The 14120-nt window shown below is 39.9% G+C and overlaps 1 protein-coding gene across 1 annotated transcript in view; it reads left to right on the forward strand.

Moving 5' to 3' along the window:
- Positions 1–13866, forward strand: part of LOC126371230 (muscarinic acetylcholine receptor DM1) — a 133046-nt gene extending 119180 nt beyond the window's left edge. Inside the window, exons 3-5 of the mRNA XM_050016498.1 lie at positions 3717–3825; positions 10610–10788; positions 11186–13866. Coding sequence (XP_049872455.1) covers positions 3717–3825; positions 10610–10788; positions 11186–11960 — 1063 coding nt within the window. The 3' untranslated portion in view covers positions 11961–13866. The remainder of the gene's footprint in view (positions 1–3716; positions 3826–10609; positions 10789–11185) is intronic.
- Positions 13867–14120: the final 254 nt, after the last annotated feature.

The raw sequence follows: 14120 nt of genomic DNA on the forward strand, positions 1-14120 counted from the left end.
CATTCGACAGCTGTGAGCATTTTACCTCATCCCTCCGAATTTTACCCTTTTTTATTAAATTTATATACGAATTTAGCCTTTAGCTATTTATAAAAATGTCCTTTTCATCGTTTTCAAACTGTGCAAAAATGTGTTGCCTCTCAAAGGACAATGTCGATTTTCGCGTCATACACACGCGATATTTATTAATAGAATTTATGTTGTCCGTTATTCGGAGTTTAGAAGGTTCCTTGGAATTTTATTGAAATTCTTCTAAATTCCGAAATTAATAATATTATTAAAAGAATTTTAAGTACTCTTTCTTACAGATAAGCTTCCCTGTACTGTTATTCCTTATTTTATTTTATTTTATTCTATGACTGTACTGTCTGTTTTCTTTGTATGTTTGTTTTGTCTGTTCTTTTGTGTACAAATAAATAAATAAAAGTATTAAATGCGGCGCATATTATTAATATTTCTTATCTTTTTCTTATTGTGTAAATATGTTTTGAAATATTTTTATAATAGTGGTTGTAGGTATTTAATTAATAAATAAATAGAAAGATAACTGTCGAATATTACCTCATAATATAATCTTCTAAAATTTAAATAAACAATTTTTTTTTAATCTGTTTTTGGTTTTTTTGTTCTTTTAACCACGGGTCAAAGTATTTTTTTTCTTTCTTTTATTTTTTAACTTGTGTATGTAGAGTGTTATAATAACTTACGAACACGCTTACATCATCTTCCAAATTCAAATTCAAATTCAAAAATATCTTTATTCAGTTGGTAACATACACTTTGAATCGTCAATTTTTACATATCGAACTTCTCATCCGCCTAAAACTACTGCAGCTCCTCACAACCTGTATAGCCGGGGAAATGAAGCTGCAAGAAAAACCTCGGCACAGGGCCCTAGACGCTCTTTAAAAAAATAACAATTCCAGTAAGTAAGTAATTATATTATAATCCATACCTGGCGTGGATCAAATTTGATCAAATTGGCGATGTCCTTAAAAATATTTGCTACAGTCTAATCTGAACTAACACGCGTGTGTGAAACGATTGAATGTGGGGAAATCAAGAGAAATGTGGGGAAAGGGGTGGTGAAACCAGGCGGGGAGGGAGGCGATATCGCGGGCAACAGTTAGAAGAACCATAAATTCCATATATTCCACTTAGCTAGATACTTAACGGTCTTCGTGGCCAATTTCACGATCAGGAGGTCCCGGGTTCGTATCCCGATAGTGGACGTTGCAGGCTGATCAACCCAACTGACCGAGAGTAAGATTGTTTATAGTATCATTATGTTTTATGTACATCATTTTAAGTTATATTTCATTATTTACTTATACCTGTATTGCACCGTCCCTGAATTCAATACGTAGCAAGTTCTTTCACCCTAAGGTTGCCTGGAAGAAATTTCTGTTTAGCAATAAGGCCGCCGATTGTGATTATCTTGTCACTTTTGTTATTGTTTTTAGTGTTGTGTTTATAATGTGCAATAAAGCGTTTTTGTATTGTAAGATCCATGCTTCGGAAGGTGTGTTAACTCGATTCGGGTTACAATAATTTACTTCTTTTTATATATGTCTACGCACCTCACTAGAGGGGTCGCGGGGTGGCCGCCAATCGCCGTTCATTCGTCCCTCGCCGCACTCTTCGGTTGGCAACACTGATAAAAAAAAACACTTCTCTCTGCGCCTCGCTCGCGCTCGCGTTCGATTTATATCTTTATTAAAATATTGTAATATTTTGGAAATAATAGATAGCGATATAGTTACAGTCCGCTAGTTTTATTTTGGCTATCAAGGATCCCAACAATATATTTTACTACTTATTTACTATTTACTTATTTTTATTACTTTGTTTACTTAAGTAAGTATGTAGTCTTTACATGAGTCATGTCAGAGACCTATGGCGGCGGGATATATGGTTTAGTGAGGTCATTGATCCCATTCCACACGAGAGAAGAACTAGAGACATTAGCGTTACGTAGCACTGCAAATACCAACCAAGACTGCACTTACATTTATTTTCATATAAAACAAGAAAGCACCTTGAGCAAGTCATTTACAACATAGTACAATAAGGTACAGCAAGAGATAGCAATCCGGACAAATTAAGGAGGAAAGGTCTGCGGTTAATCTAGCATACAACTCGGTTTAGAGTTCATTTCATTCCTTGACTTTAGTATAGAATAAAGAGTACTGTGTACAGAACGGTAGAATGCTTAATTCCAATTTTGAAACTTGCTTTGCACTCCCGGGAATTGATTTTATCACCATTTGATTCCCAAACTTTATTATTATTATTTGTATGTCGTTTCCATATCTCTTATGGAAGGCGTGCGTGGTGCCGAAGCCAACACGTGGAGGCCCTTTAAGACAATTTAATCTAAATGTGTTGTGACACCAACTGGCGATTATCCATGTATGCACTATGGGAGTGCACCCAAACACAATCACCGGTTCGTGTAGGACAATTGCAGATTATGGGAACAAGGGGAACTTGGGTTGCAGGTTAGTGAACCGGGATACTGGGGCTATGGGGGACTATGGCGCCTGCTCGACCAATGTTAATTATTATCAAGTATTTGAGTTTGAGAAGGCTTGAGCTGACGCAGCCCGAATGGCCACTGTGACCTAGCTAGATCTATTGTGACCAAATCCCTACATTTAAAACTCCTCCTCTAGACCAATCCGTTCGATTAGATCGAGCGTCTTTTTGGGAGGTGGCTCCCAAATTACAAATACTTATTTCCGGGTCTTTGCGAATAGCAGAATATACGTTTTACGGCGTCTTAATGTGTGACCCGGGATTCAACGTACAAAGGTTGTATTCACACGTAAAGCAAAGGATTTGAAGGGATTCCGAGAAGGGGTCAAATCTCGGAAGGCTTTGATTTAGGTTCACAGAACGTAAGGAAGTTTATTTTAATAGGTTTGCTTTGGTACTTCTTCTCTCTGGGTAGAGAGATCAATGAACGACCTCATCAGCTCTGGTGACAGGGTTACTATTGATCCGCCAAAGGTCTCTCTGACATGGCTCTTGTAACGATTAACTTATCTAAATAAATAGTAGCCTGGACCAATTACCCTGCCGTGCGAAGCACGGATCATATTACGGACAATCAGTAGAACGCTTGCCTCTTACTTTGAGGTCGCAGGTTCGATTCCACTACAGGCCTAAACCAATGACTGTCGAATTTGTTTTCGAATTAATGTTTGGATCATAAATGATTATCACGTGCTAAGCGGTGAAGGAAACATCGTGAGGAAACCCACATTCCCGAGAAATGAATTTTCGGATGTATGTGACCTAACCTGTATTGGGCTGGTTTTCCCTTCGTGGGTTGGAAGGTCAGATAGGCAGTCGCTTCTGTAAAAAACCAGATCTGTGAAAATGTTCAGGTTAGGTAATCGGATCCTGTGAAAAACGGGATAATGCTAGGGATTTGATGATGTGATAATATTAACCGGAAAATAAAACCCGTGTTTCATTCCATCTTGGTAATCTTTGTTATTGGCGTCAGTTATTAGCGACATCTGTTAGGTTTTTTGGATACTACGTTTCCATTTTCAAATATCTTGTCATTGAGATAAAAACGAACGAACGAAGCGAACTAATTGGTTCCCAAATATGCGCTAGATGACGCTTGTCCGTGAAACCGCTAGACTTCGGAGACTGTGATTTATTAAATATAACCTAAATAACCTTTTTAATTTTGTCTACAGCGACGAGACTCGGGAGATCGACGGTCGAGCACGCTCAGAGTCTGGTGATGCGGACTCTGTCTACCACGTCAGAGGGGCCATCCACGACCCGAGATGGAGGGATCATCAGGTGAGATTCTCCAACTTTATACATGGTACACACATCCTCGCCCTTATTTCTTAGCGATTACAGAGTGGTGGAGACCCCCTCCGGTTGATTGAGGGGAGGCCTGTGCCCAGCAGTGGGACGTATATAGGCTATTTATGTTATGTATGTATACTTGTCACTTTCTTATGTGCTGAAAAAGAAAGGGACGGATCTTCTTCTTCTAAGGTGTGGGTTGTGAGGTGAATTACCAACCTCAACAACCTGGTGTCAGGGTTATTGTCGAGCCACCAAAGGCCCCTGACATGGCAGATGTAACGATTACTCACTGACATCAGCCATTACGTAAGTAGTAACCGGGACCAATGACTTGTCCCTTCCGAAGCACGGATCATCTTACTTTCAGACAATCAGGTGATCAGCCTGTAATGTCTTAACCAAACTAGGGATCACAAAGTGATTTTTGTGATAAGGGACGGCATAAAAATAATCGACAGGCATAAAATTTATGGAACACACGTCAATTTTAGGCAGAAAATTAAAAAATCCTTCCAAAATTCTATATTGGCCGGTAAATCGACAGAATTAAGTTAACAGCACACGTCAAACGGAATATGCATTCCGTGCGATTTTCCTATTTTCTTCGCCCGGGTTATTCATTCATTCAATTAAGAGTTGTCAATCATCCGTCCCTTTCCTTTTCGGCGGATATGAAAATGACAGGTATAACTTAAAATAAAATAAGGATGTGTCGGCAGGAATCGGGGCCATTACATTTTTTTGTCTATGATACTAGATAGACTTAAACACACAACACGACTTTAACAGCCTCCGTGGTCTAGTGGTTAGAGCTTTAGGCTCATGATCTGGAGGTCCAGGTTCGATTGCCGATGGAGACATTGTCGAAATCACTTTGTGAGACTGTCCTTTGTTTGGTGAGGACTTTTCAGGCTTGAATCACCTGATTGTCCGAAAAAGTAAGATGATTCCGTACTTCGGAGGGCACGTTAAGCCGTTGGTCCCGGCTATTAGCCGTAAAAACACCTCCACCAACCCGCATTGGAGCAGCGTGGTGGAGTATGCTCCATACTCACTCCGGTTGATTGAGGAGATGCCTGTGCCCAGCAGTGGGACGTATATAGGCTGGTTATGTTATGTTATGTACTAGGTAGACTTAAGACTCGAATCAATCGTTCTTATATGCGTCACTAAGTCCTATCTCCTTTTCTTATCGAATTACCAACACTACGGCGACACTCACCGACTTTACATTGGAAAATGCAATTTGCTCATCAATAGACTGTTAACCCTATTGTGGGTGCAGTAGAACTTGCTATAGAATGGCTCGGAAACGGCATAAATAAATTGAAACTTTGTTTGCAATGCAAGGCGCAGACTGATTGTAGTTTCTACACTTCAGTGCAAATAAAGTTAAAAGTTGCACGGAGCTGTAAGTTGTTAGTTGTTTACTATTTAAACCGCTCTGAGGGATTCCGTGAGGTGGCGCCACATGGACGCTTTTGTTGTTGACTGTACGTTTTGTTTGTAAATAACTTAACATAAGTTCAAGATTATATCCCAATTGGAGTAGTCAGAGGTACGTTCAACGCAAGAAAAACTAAATACTAGTACTTACCTAGCTTTCTGTTAGACCAACGTGATAGGTGGTGAGCCGTATCGCCGTCTAGATAACAGTCGGACCAACTATGTTAGTGAAAACTGCACTTAAGATAAATTAATAATTCATTGGCGCAAGTCAGCTACCGGGATTTGAACCGGAGCTCCCCGTTTGAGAAGTTAGCTCGACCATTATAGACGGCGATGCGGCTTACCACCTAACACGTAGGTCTAACAGAAAGCTCGGTGAGGTGTGGATGTGGGTACTATGTTCCTCTGACTACCCCAATTGGGATATAGTCGTGAGCTTATGTTTTAGTAAGTACAGTTCGCATTGAACACAATAATTAAGTGCATAGCATACGAAATGGGTGGAATAACGAGTTATTACCGCAAAAGCAATATCAATATTAGTTCAATAGTGCATACGGGTCATTGATAATTATTTGTTTGTTCTCGAAATATTATCCATTTGAAAGCGATAATTAGAGGCGATAGCATTATAGTCTATAAATAGTTATGGTACGATCATAATAAAACAAGGTATGCTTTAAAGTGACAGCCAAAATTTCTAGGATAGCCGCGCTGACGCAAGAGCTGACGTCATCTCACCCTCCGTTGCCATTTTGTAAAAAAAAATACCCACAACTAACGCTTTTCATCGGCACGGCAATGCAGGACGGAAGAAGCGAGTCACAGGGACTGTAACCTGGAACCTGACACAGGGCAGCAGTAACCGTCAGTACTATTCAGAGGCGGAGGACAGGAGTCCTAGTATGGCTTTGTGATAGAGTACTCTGGGCGCCATCCCACTCGCGTCAGACAGAGTACTACGGGGCGGAAGGCAAGAGGGATGCTACTGCCCTATTTTTCCCTAAAAAGTAGCTACACTGACAAGAGCGTGGCTCTTAAATTGATGATGATGGGATGTAGGACTCGAATAACAGATTTTGATCTGAATAATCCCTCAAAGTTTTCGTAACGGAGTCACTAAAGCCATGCATGTTAATAACCTATGATCCAAACATAAATTAGAATTCAGTGGTTTAAAGCCCGATTCAATTCCTATGTACAAATTAATGTCAATTTGTATTTGCCTTTAATTTATGTGAGCTAATAGGAAAACTCGATAGTAATTTACATATTTCAGAAGCTATTGTTGACAAATTAAACAAGAAAGTATGAGACACATACGTACATAATCCTTAATGGGGTGAGCAAAGCTACAGAGAGTGGTTCTGTTTGTGTGACCGCCATTTTCAATAATCTATCTGGAATTATTATGGTTTTTCAATATAATCATCGTCAATACGTCACATACCTCCGAAAATGCATTTCTCGGGTATGTGGGTTTCCTCACGATGTGTTCCTTCACCGCTGAGCACGTGAAAATCATTTACATATGATCCAAACATGAATTCGAAAAGAAATTGACAGTCATTGGTTTAGGCCTGTGCTGGATTTGAACCTGCGACCTCAAAGTGAGAGCCAAGCGTTCTACCAACTGGGCTACCATGGGTCTTTGATGAAAACAATATCAATACAATTTATAGATTATCCGGATCAAAATAAGTAATCCGAAAGGGTGAAACTATAAATTTATACCTAATAGATATTCGCATTTCCCAATGAGTCATCCAGACCACAGTATTGCGGGTAACAACCGATAGGCTTTTAGTCGTAATTTGCTGGAATGTATTTTGCCTATGTGTGTTTTTTTTTTGTTTTTATAGAACTTACCCGTGCTTAACAAGAGCTGCGGGTTCAAGTCGCATCCGAGTCAGATTTTTTTTTATTTAAATTTTATTTTTCAATCAATCAATAATACTTTATTGCACAACGACATATACAAAGGACATAAACATACGAATAAAAACATAAGTACAATAGGCGGCCTTATTGCTAAATAGCAATTTCTGCCAGGCAACCTTAGGGTGAAACAAGTTAATGCATTGGAGCACGGGCTGGTGCAATAAACATATATTATTATAATGACACGAACAAAAATAAAAAGAAAAAAATAAGAAAATAATATATACACATACAATATACACACACACACACACACACACACACATACATATACATACACATAGCCAAACACACATACATACATATATATTTTTCTGTGTGGTTTATCTTTAAATAATTACTAGCTTACCATTTGCGATATTGCCGCCATTCCCTTTTCATCCCCTTAAGGAATGATTCGAAATAAATCTATCGTATGTTTCCGCGGTTGGAGCAGTAGTGTGCAGTCCATATTGACTCAAATTCAAAATTCAAAAATATCTTTATTCACTAGGTAACATAGTTACACTTTGAATCGTCAATTTTTACATAACGAGCGTCTCATCCGCCTAAAACTACTGCAACTTCTCACAACCTGTATAGCCGGGGAAAAGAAGCTGCAAGAAAAACCTCGACACAGGGCCCTAGACGTTCTTTTTTTAAAAAAATAACTGCACATAGACTCCACTACACGAATACACGACCGCGTGAAATTGAAGTCACGACTACATGCAGTCAATATCGACTGCACACGACTGCTGTCTGCAATGACTTGAGTTGAAAAACGGCTCAACGCAGAAGGTCATATTTTCATGTTTGTGCGTTTCCTTCCCCGCTGAGCACGTGATAATTATTTATAATCCAAACATGAATTCGGAAACAATTTCGAAAATGAACCTGCGACTTCGCAATGTGAGTCAATCGTTCTTCCAACTGGACCACAACTGCGATGGCAGTCTAATAGAGCAAAGAAAAGGTTCATTCAGCAGCACAAAACGCAGTCTGGGCAGTTCCTAGCAGCACAACTGCTTTTGACGCCACTCGCCAAATCGCCGTGCTTCGGAAGGCACGTTAAGCCGTTGGTCCCGGTTACTACTTACTGTGTAAGTACGTAGTCGTTATAAATGAGTCATGTCAGGGGCCTTTGGCGGCTCAATAGTAACCCTGACACCAGGGTTGATGAGGTTAGTAATTCGCCTCAAAACCCACACGATAGAAGAAGAAGACCACTACCGTAGGTAGATACAAAAATGCGGCGAAAACTTGGCGCTTGTTTAGCTATACATTGGTAAAATCGTGCCAAATTCAGCAATAACGCATCGTCTTATAACGTATATTAGCGCGTGGTGCTTCGTAACGCGGTCGGGTGATACTGTGACTCTGATTGCCCGGGAGTTCTTGTTTTAGTGTACCTATTTTAAACTTAAATAATAATTTTCGGTGGGTTTTTCTGCGAAAATTAAAATGTTTATACTATGATAATATGCGCAATGTCATTTCTTATTAGAAAATGTGATGTTCCGTCCTTTTTTTCGCTTTGAGCTTCTATCTTTGCAAGTTTTTATGACGCATTTCCCCGTGTTGCCAGTTCGGCGCCTAATCGCGCACTGATGTAAAGTACTGTCAACGTCGCTATATTAACAGTAACTTTGCGTCCCACTTTTTGAGCGCTGATGTCAATCTATGGTAGTAGTAACTCTATGGCTTAAACACACACGGTCTTCATAAGTGGGTTCTTCGTGATTGTCATATGATTTTTAACACTCCACTGGTGGTCCTGTGTACCTAACCGATTGCATTTCAGTAATTTGAAAATTCATTCAGGGAACAAATACTGTTTATGCGGCCATTTTCAACAATTTATCTAAACTGTAGATTTACTGTGGTCCTGTCGCACACCGGTTTGCTTCTCATTTGGGGAGCGCCGTTTCGAACCCCGATTTCACTAAAACAGTTGGTTCGACCATTATAGACTCACCACCTGTCACGTTGGTATAACAAAAAGTAAGGTATGGGTTCTTGGTTCCTCTTGCGATGTACTAAACCTCGTGTTTTAATATGGTTAGCGTACATTAAAACAAATGGATTTCCATAGTCTTTGCTAACCCCGGTGGGAATTAAGCGTGAGTTTTGGTATGTATGTATTACTGCGTAATCCACGTTCAGGAAGTTTGCTGCGCTGTCGAGTCCATCCGACAGACGCCTGGCAGTCAGCCTCTTCTGCGCAAGTCCCGGTGCTACATTTGGTATTGGCCGCCTCTGTGGATAGTCATCCGGTTGTCAGGATGTCGAACTAAATTAATACCAGCAAACAGTCTCACACCCCAACAGAAAAGTACAAGGCTAGAGTCATTTATGTAAAGATTTATGTTCCAGTGTTTAATATGTAGATTTAAGAGCCGTGGTAGCCAAATTGGTAGAACGCTTGCCTCTCACTTTGAGGTCGCAAGTTCGAATCCAGAACAGGCCTAAACCAATTATTGTCGAATTTGTTTTCGAATTCATGTTTGGTTCATAAATGATTATAGATTAAGGAAAACATCGTGACGAAACCCACATTCCCAAATAATGCAATTTTCGGAGGTATGTGACCTAACCTGTACTGGGCTGGTTTTCACTTCGCGGGTTGGTAGGTCAGACAGGCAGTGGCTTCTGTAAATAACCGGCCCTGTCAAATCTTCAGGTTAGGTAAGCGGACCCTGTGAAAAACGGGATAATGCTAGGGAGATGACGTTTAATATGTTGATTAAGTAATTAATGCCAAGACTTAGAATTATAACTCAGATTAAGTAAATATACTTAGTCTAACTAGGTTAAGCTTATGCCATTAGATAATTGAGCGGTGTCGTTTAAGCTAAATAAGTTTTCCTGTAAATGCTTGTGAAATCCTTGATGAATAGGCATACTCACTTTGAAAACCTACAGGATTTAATAGCTAGAGTATTCGGCTGACGATCCAGAGGACGTCGGGTCGGTTCCCAGTTAACGAAAATTCTCACAAAGACGAATGTTTGTTGGAGCCATGGTAAACAAGTTAGAAGACCTTGTCTCTCACTGTGAGGTTGCAGGTTCGAATCCAGAACGAGCCTAAACCGATGGTTTTCGAATTTATGTTTGGATGATCACGTGCTTAGCGAGATACCCACATTTTGGAGAAATGCGTTTCAGAGACTGGTTTTTCCTTCGCGGGTTTGGAAAGTCAGACAGGTAGTCGCTTTTGTAAAAAACTAGACCTGACAATTCGGGATAACGCTAGGGAGATGATGATGAACAAATGATAAATATTTTTTTTTTAATAAAAATATGGAATAAGATCATAAAAACTAGCGAAAAACTCCACCCCATAAAGATTGCTACTTTGAAGAATGACTTATTTAAAGTACCATATCTCATCCCTCAGAGTTCAAGTTCATCCCGGCGGCCTAAGCGCGGCTGGACGGCGGTGCGGGCGTGGTGCGTGGCGTGGTGGCACTCCGGGCGGGAGGACCTGGAGGACACGGAGCCAGAGGAGGAGCCTTCAGACCCTGGATACGCGACTCCCGTGTCGGTAGAGACGCCGCTGCAGAGCTCTGTGTCTAGGTGAGGTGCTTTCTATATATCATCCGTGGTCCGGTAGTAGAGCGTTGGGCTCACGATCCGGAGGTCCCAGGTTTGAATCCAGGTGGGAACATATTACAAAAATCACTTTGTGATCCCTAGTTTGGTTAGGACATTACAGGCAATGCACCTACCCTAATAATAATTGTCCGAAAGAAAGATGACTTGTGCTTCAAAAGGCACGCTAAGCCGGGAGGCTACCATTTATTGATTTAAGTATGTAAGTTGTCGTTACATAAGCCAAGTCAGTGGCCTTTGGTGGCTCAATAATAACCCACACACGAGGGTTGATGAGGTTGATCTTCCACATCACAACTCATACGATAGAAGAATGCTTAATTTTACTTCTGTTTAAAGTAAAAATATTATTGTCCAACAGGTGTACGTCGCTAAACGTCATCAGGGACCCGTACGCGACGCGCGGCGGCTCAGGTGGCTCCGGCGACGGCGGCACCTCGCCACTCCGGCGCAACTACGACGGCCCCGCGCCCCTCCCCGCCGCCCGCGACAGCCGCGCCCTCCCCCCCAACACGCGCATCAACACCGCCACCTCGCCAGCACCAAAGTCTGCCTCCGCAGACTCCGTCTACACCATCCTCATCAGACTCCCAGACGCAGACACCGAGAGACCCAGCATCAAAATGATCACAGAAGAATCCCCACCCAACGTCCGAACACAATACCGACCTCCAAACAGAGGAGACTCAGAAATGAACCTCCACCCCGCTGGGCACCCGGCCCTAACCAGAAGAACGTCACATTTACAAGACGTAAGAATTCCTTTGAACGCGAAGATAATTCCCAAACAACTCGCTGGAAAAGGCATCACAAAACAGCCGAAGAAGAAGAAAACGCAGGAGAAGAAACAGGAGACGAAAGCCGCTAAGACGTTGTCGGCCATTCTTCTCTCGTTCATCATCACGTGGACGCCTTATAATATCCTCGTGCTGCTGAAACCCCTCACGGCGTGCACCAAGTGTATTCCTGATGAACTTTGGTCATTTTTTTACGCGTTGTGTTACATCAACTCCACCATAAACCCTGTATGTTATGCTCTCTGTAACGCGACGTTTAGAAGAACGTACGTAAGAATTTTGACGTGTAAATGGCATAACAGAAATAGAGAAGCGATGACTAGAGGTGTGTACAACTAGCGGTAAATAAGTGTGATTCGGAATGAGCTTCGTATTTGAAGGTTTTGAGTGTTTTGTGGGGGCCCGAGCACCGGGGCGGTCGGGAGGGCTGACTTTAAAGTAAGGATTGGTACCAATTTACCGATTGCCCAATTTTGGTACCTGAATGTAAATGCGACAGCTAACTCTATTAAGCCAATACTATTAATAGTCATACCAGCGAATGGTGTAATCAGTGAATCGATACAGGACTTGCAAATTCAAAGAGATAGGTTCAGTAACAAGATAATTCAGTAGTACAGTACAGATACATTGACTTAATAGATTGGTTTGACGCGTTTACAATAAGTATATAAAAACTAAAATTTTTAAACTAAAAGTACCTTTAAAACTGTAGTAAAAAAGTATGATTTAGACAAATTTTATTTTGTCAATAAACGTGGTGTAGTTGTTTTACTATAAAAGCAATTTACTGAATCACTTTCATTTTCATAAGTGAGTTTACCATCCCGTCCATGCGTAGTGTTATAATTTCTAGACTTTGTGACTTTTTGTGATATTTTCTTTGTTGTTTTTGAAATTTGTTTTATTTTGTCTTCTCCTGTTGTAAGAAGAAGATTTGATATTGTTTATTAAACCAAAGGTTTAAAATTAAATGAAGTTTTTAAATGCCAAAATGTATTAAGAGTGATTAGTGTAAACAGTGGTGAAATAGGAGTATTATTCTAAATCTGGTAGAATCGTGAACATTCTAGTCTTAATATCATGGATATGATTTCTAGTCGAGGTTAAAATTTCTCTACGGTGTTCTGTAAGGTTTGAGCTTCTAGGGTTAATGTCGACGAATTTAGAAAAGTATAGCTTCAGTGTCATACACGGAGTGTCGATTGATTTCAGCTTGAAAACCTGCAGTAAATTCTTTGGCAATTTTTTTAAACATTCTTTTGTTTGTTAGTCATTCATGTCAAAATTATTTCATCTAATTTGCGGTTAATTCTTCAGTCAAGTCTGAGAATCACTACTTAATACCTATTCTGTCGTCAGGTATATTGTATTTTTGAATCTATTTTCTTAATAATTGTCTTAAATATAAGGAAGCTTCTCCTCCAAATATGATTGCCTTTACAGATTTAGACCAAATTCGTTGTAATATTTGTCGTGATGCTTAGGTTAATGTTGGGATATGTTTGTGTTTAACGAATACTGTCAAGAGAGAATTCTGAGCCTTGTTTCTTAGAGGTATTACAGACGGATAGAAATCTTGCAGCTGGCTTTGCTTTTGTGCAGTCGGCGCATGCGGTTTGCAGTTCAAAAAGAATTCCGTCTGTAAAACTTCTCAGTCTCAATCTGCATGTTAATTTGTGTAAGTTTTATAATTATAGAAATTCTAAGCAATATTCAAATATTTTTCTCGTACGTATGTTTGGTGTGGCGGATGATTTTCATTAACATTTTGATGTGTTTCTTTCTAATATTCATTCCTTTTAGAGGCCGTGTGATGTGGCCTCGAAACTTAACAAAAAATATACAACGATCTTTAATTAATCGTTTAGAGTTCCCTTAGAAAGCTACTGAGTCACTCACTCCACAAGTGATCAATATTACTAATGTCACTTTTGTGATGTTTAGAGCGAGTAAAGAGTGAGTTACTGCAGTAGCATTTTTTAATCTGCGACTTATCTCATGACAACGTATGATTATAGGATTATCTTGGGTGTCATAGTGGCTTGGGTTAGAAATATTATGGATAAATTACCATGCAAATTATCTAACATCAAAATTATTCCAGAATCGGAAGTCCTAAGTCCTAAACCAGAACTAAAATTGTTTTTTTTTTTATTTAACTTTTTAGCTGGTATGCGTGTAAAAACATTCATCCGATTACTTCATTAACATTCTTCTAAATCAGATCAGTTGATCGGTGAGAAATAATTATGCACATAAAAGTGTGTTATAGCAACAAACGACAAATAGCAATACCTTTTTCTTTTTAAATGAATTGCTTCACATAGATGCAATCTTTTTAGATCTTCTATAATTTGTATTCTTTTTAATTCCTAATATTCATATAACTACATTGATAACGGTCTCCGTGGTCCAGTGGTTTGAGCGTTGAGCTCACAATCCGGAGGTTCCAGGTTCAAATCCCGATGGGGACATATCGCAAAAATCACTTTGTGA

Source organism: Pectinophora gossypiella, chromosome 12, assembly GCF_024362695.1.
Source record: "Pectinophora gossypiella chromosome 12, ilPecGoss1.1, whole genome shotgun sequence".
NCBI lineage: Eukaryota > Metazoa > Arthropoda > Insecta > Lepidoptera > Gelechiidae > Pectinophora > Pectinophora gossypiella.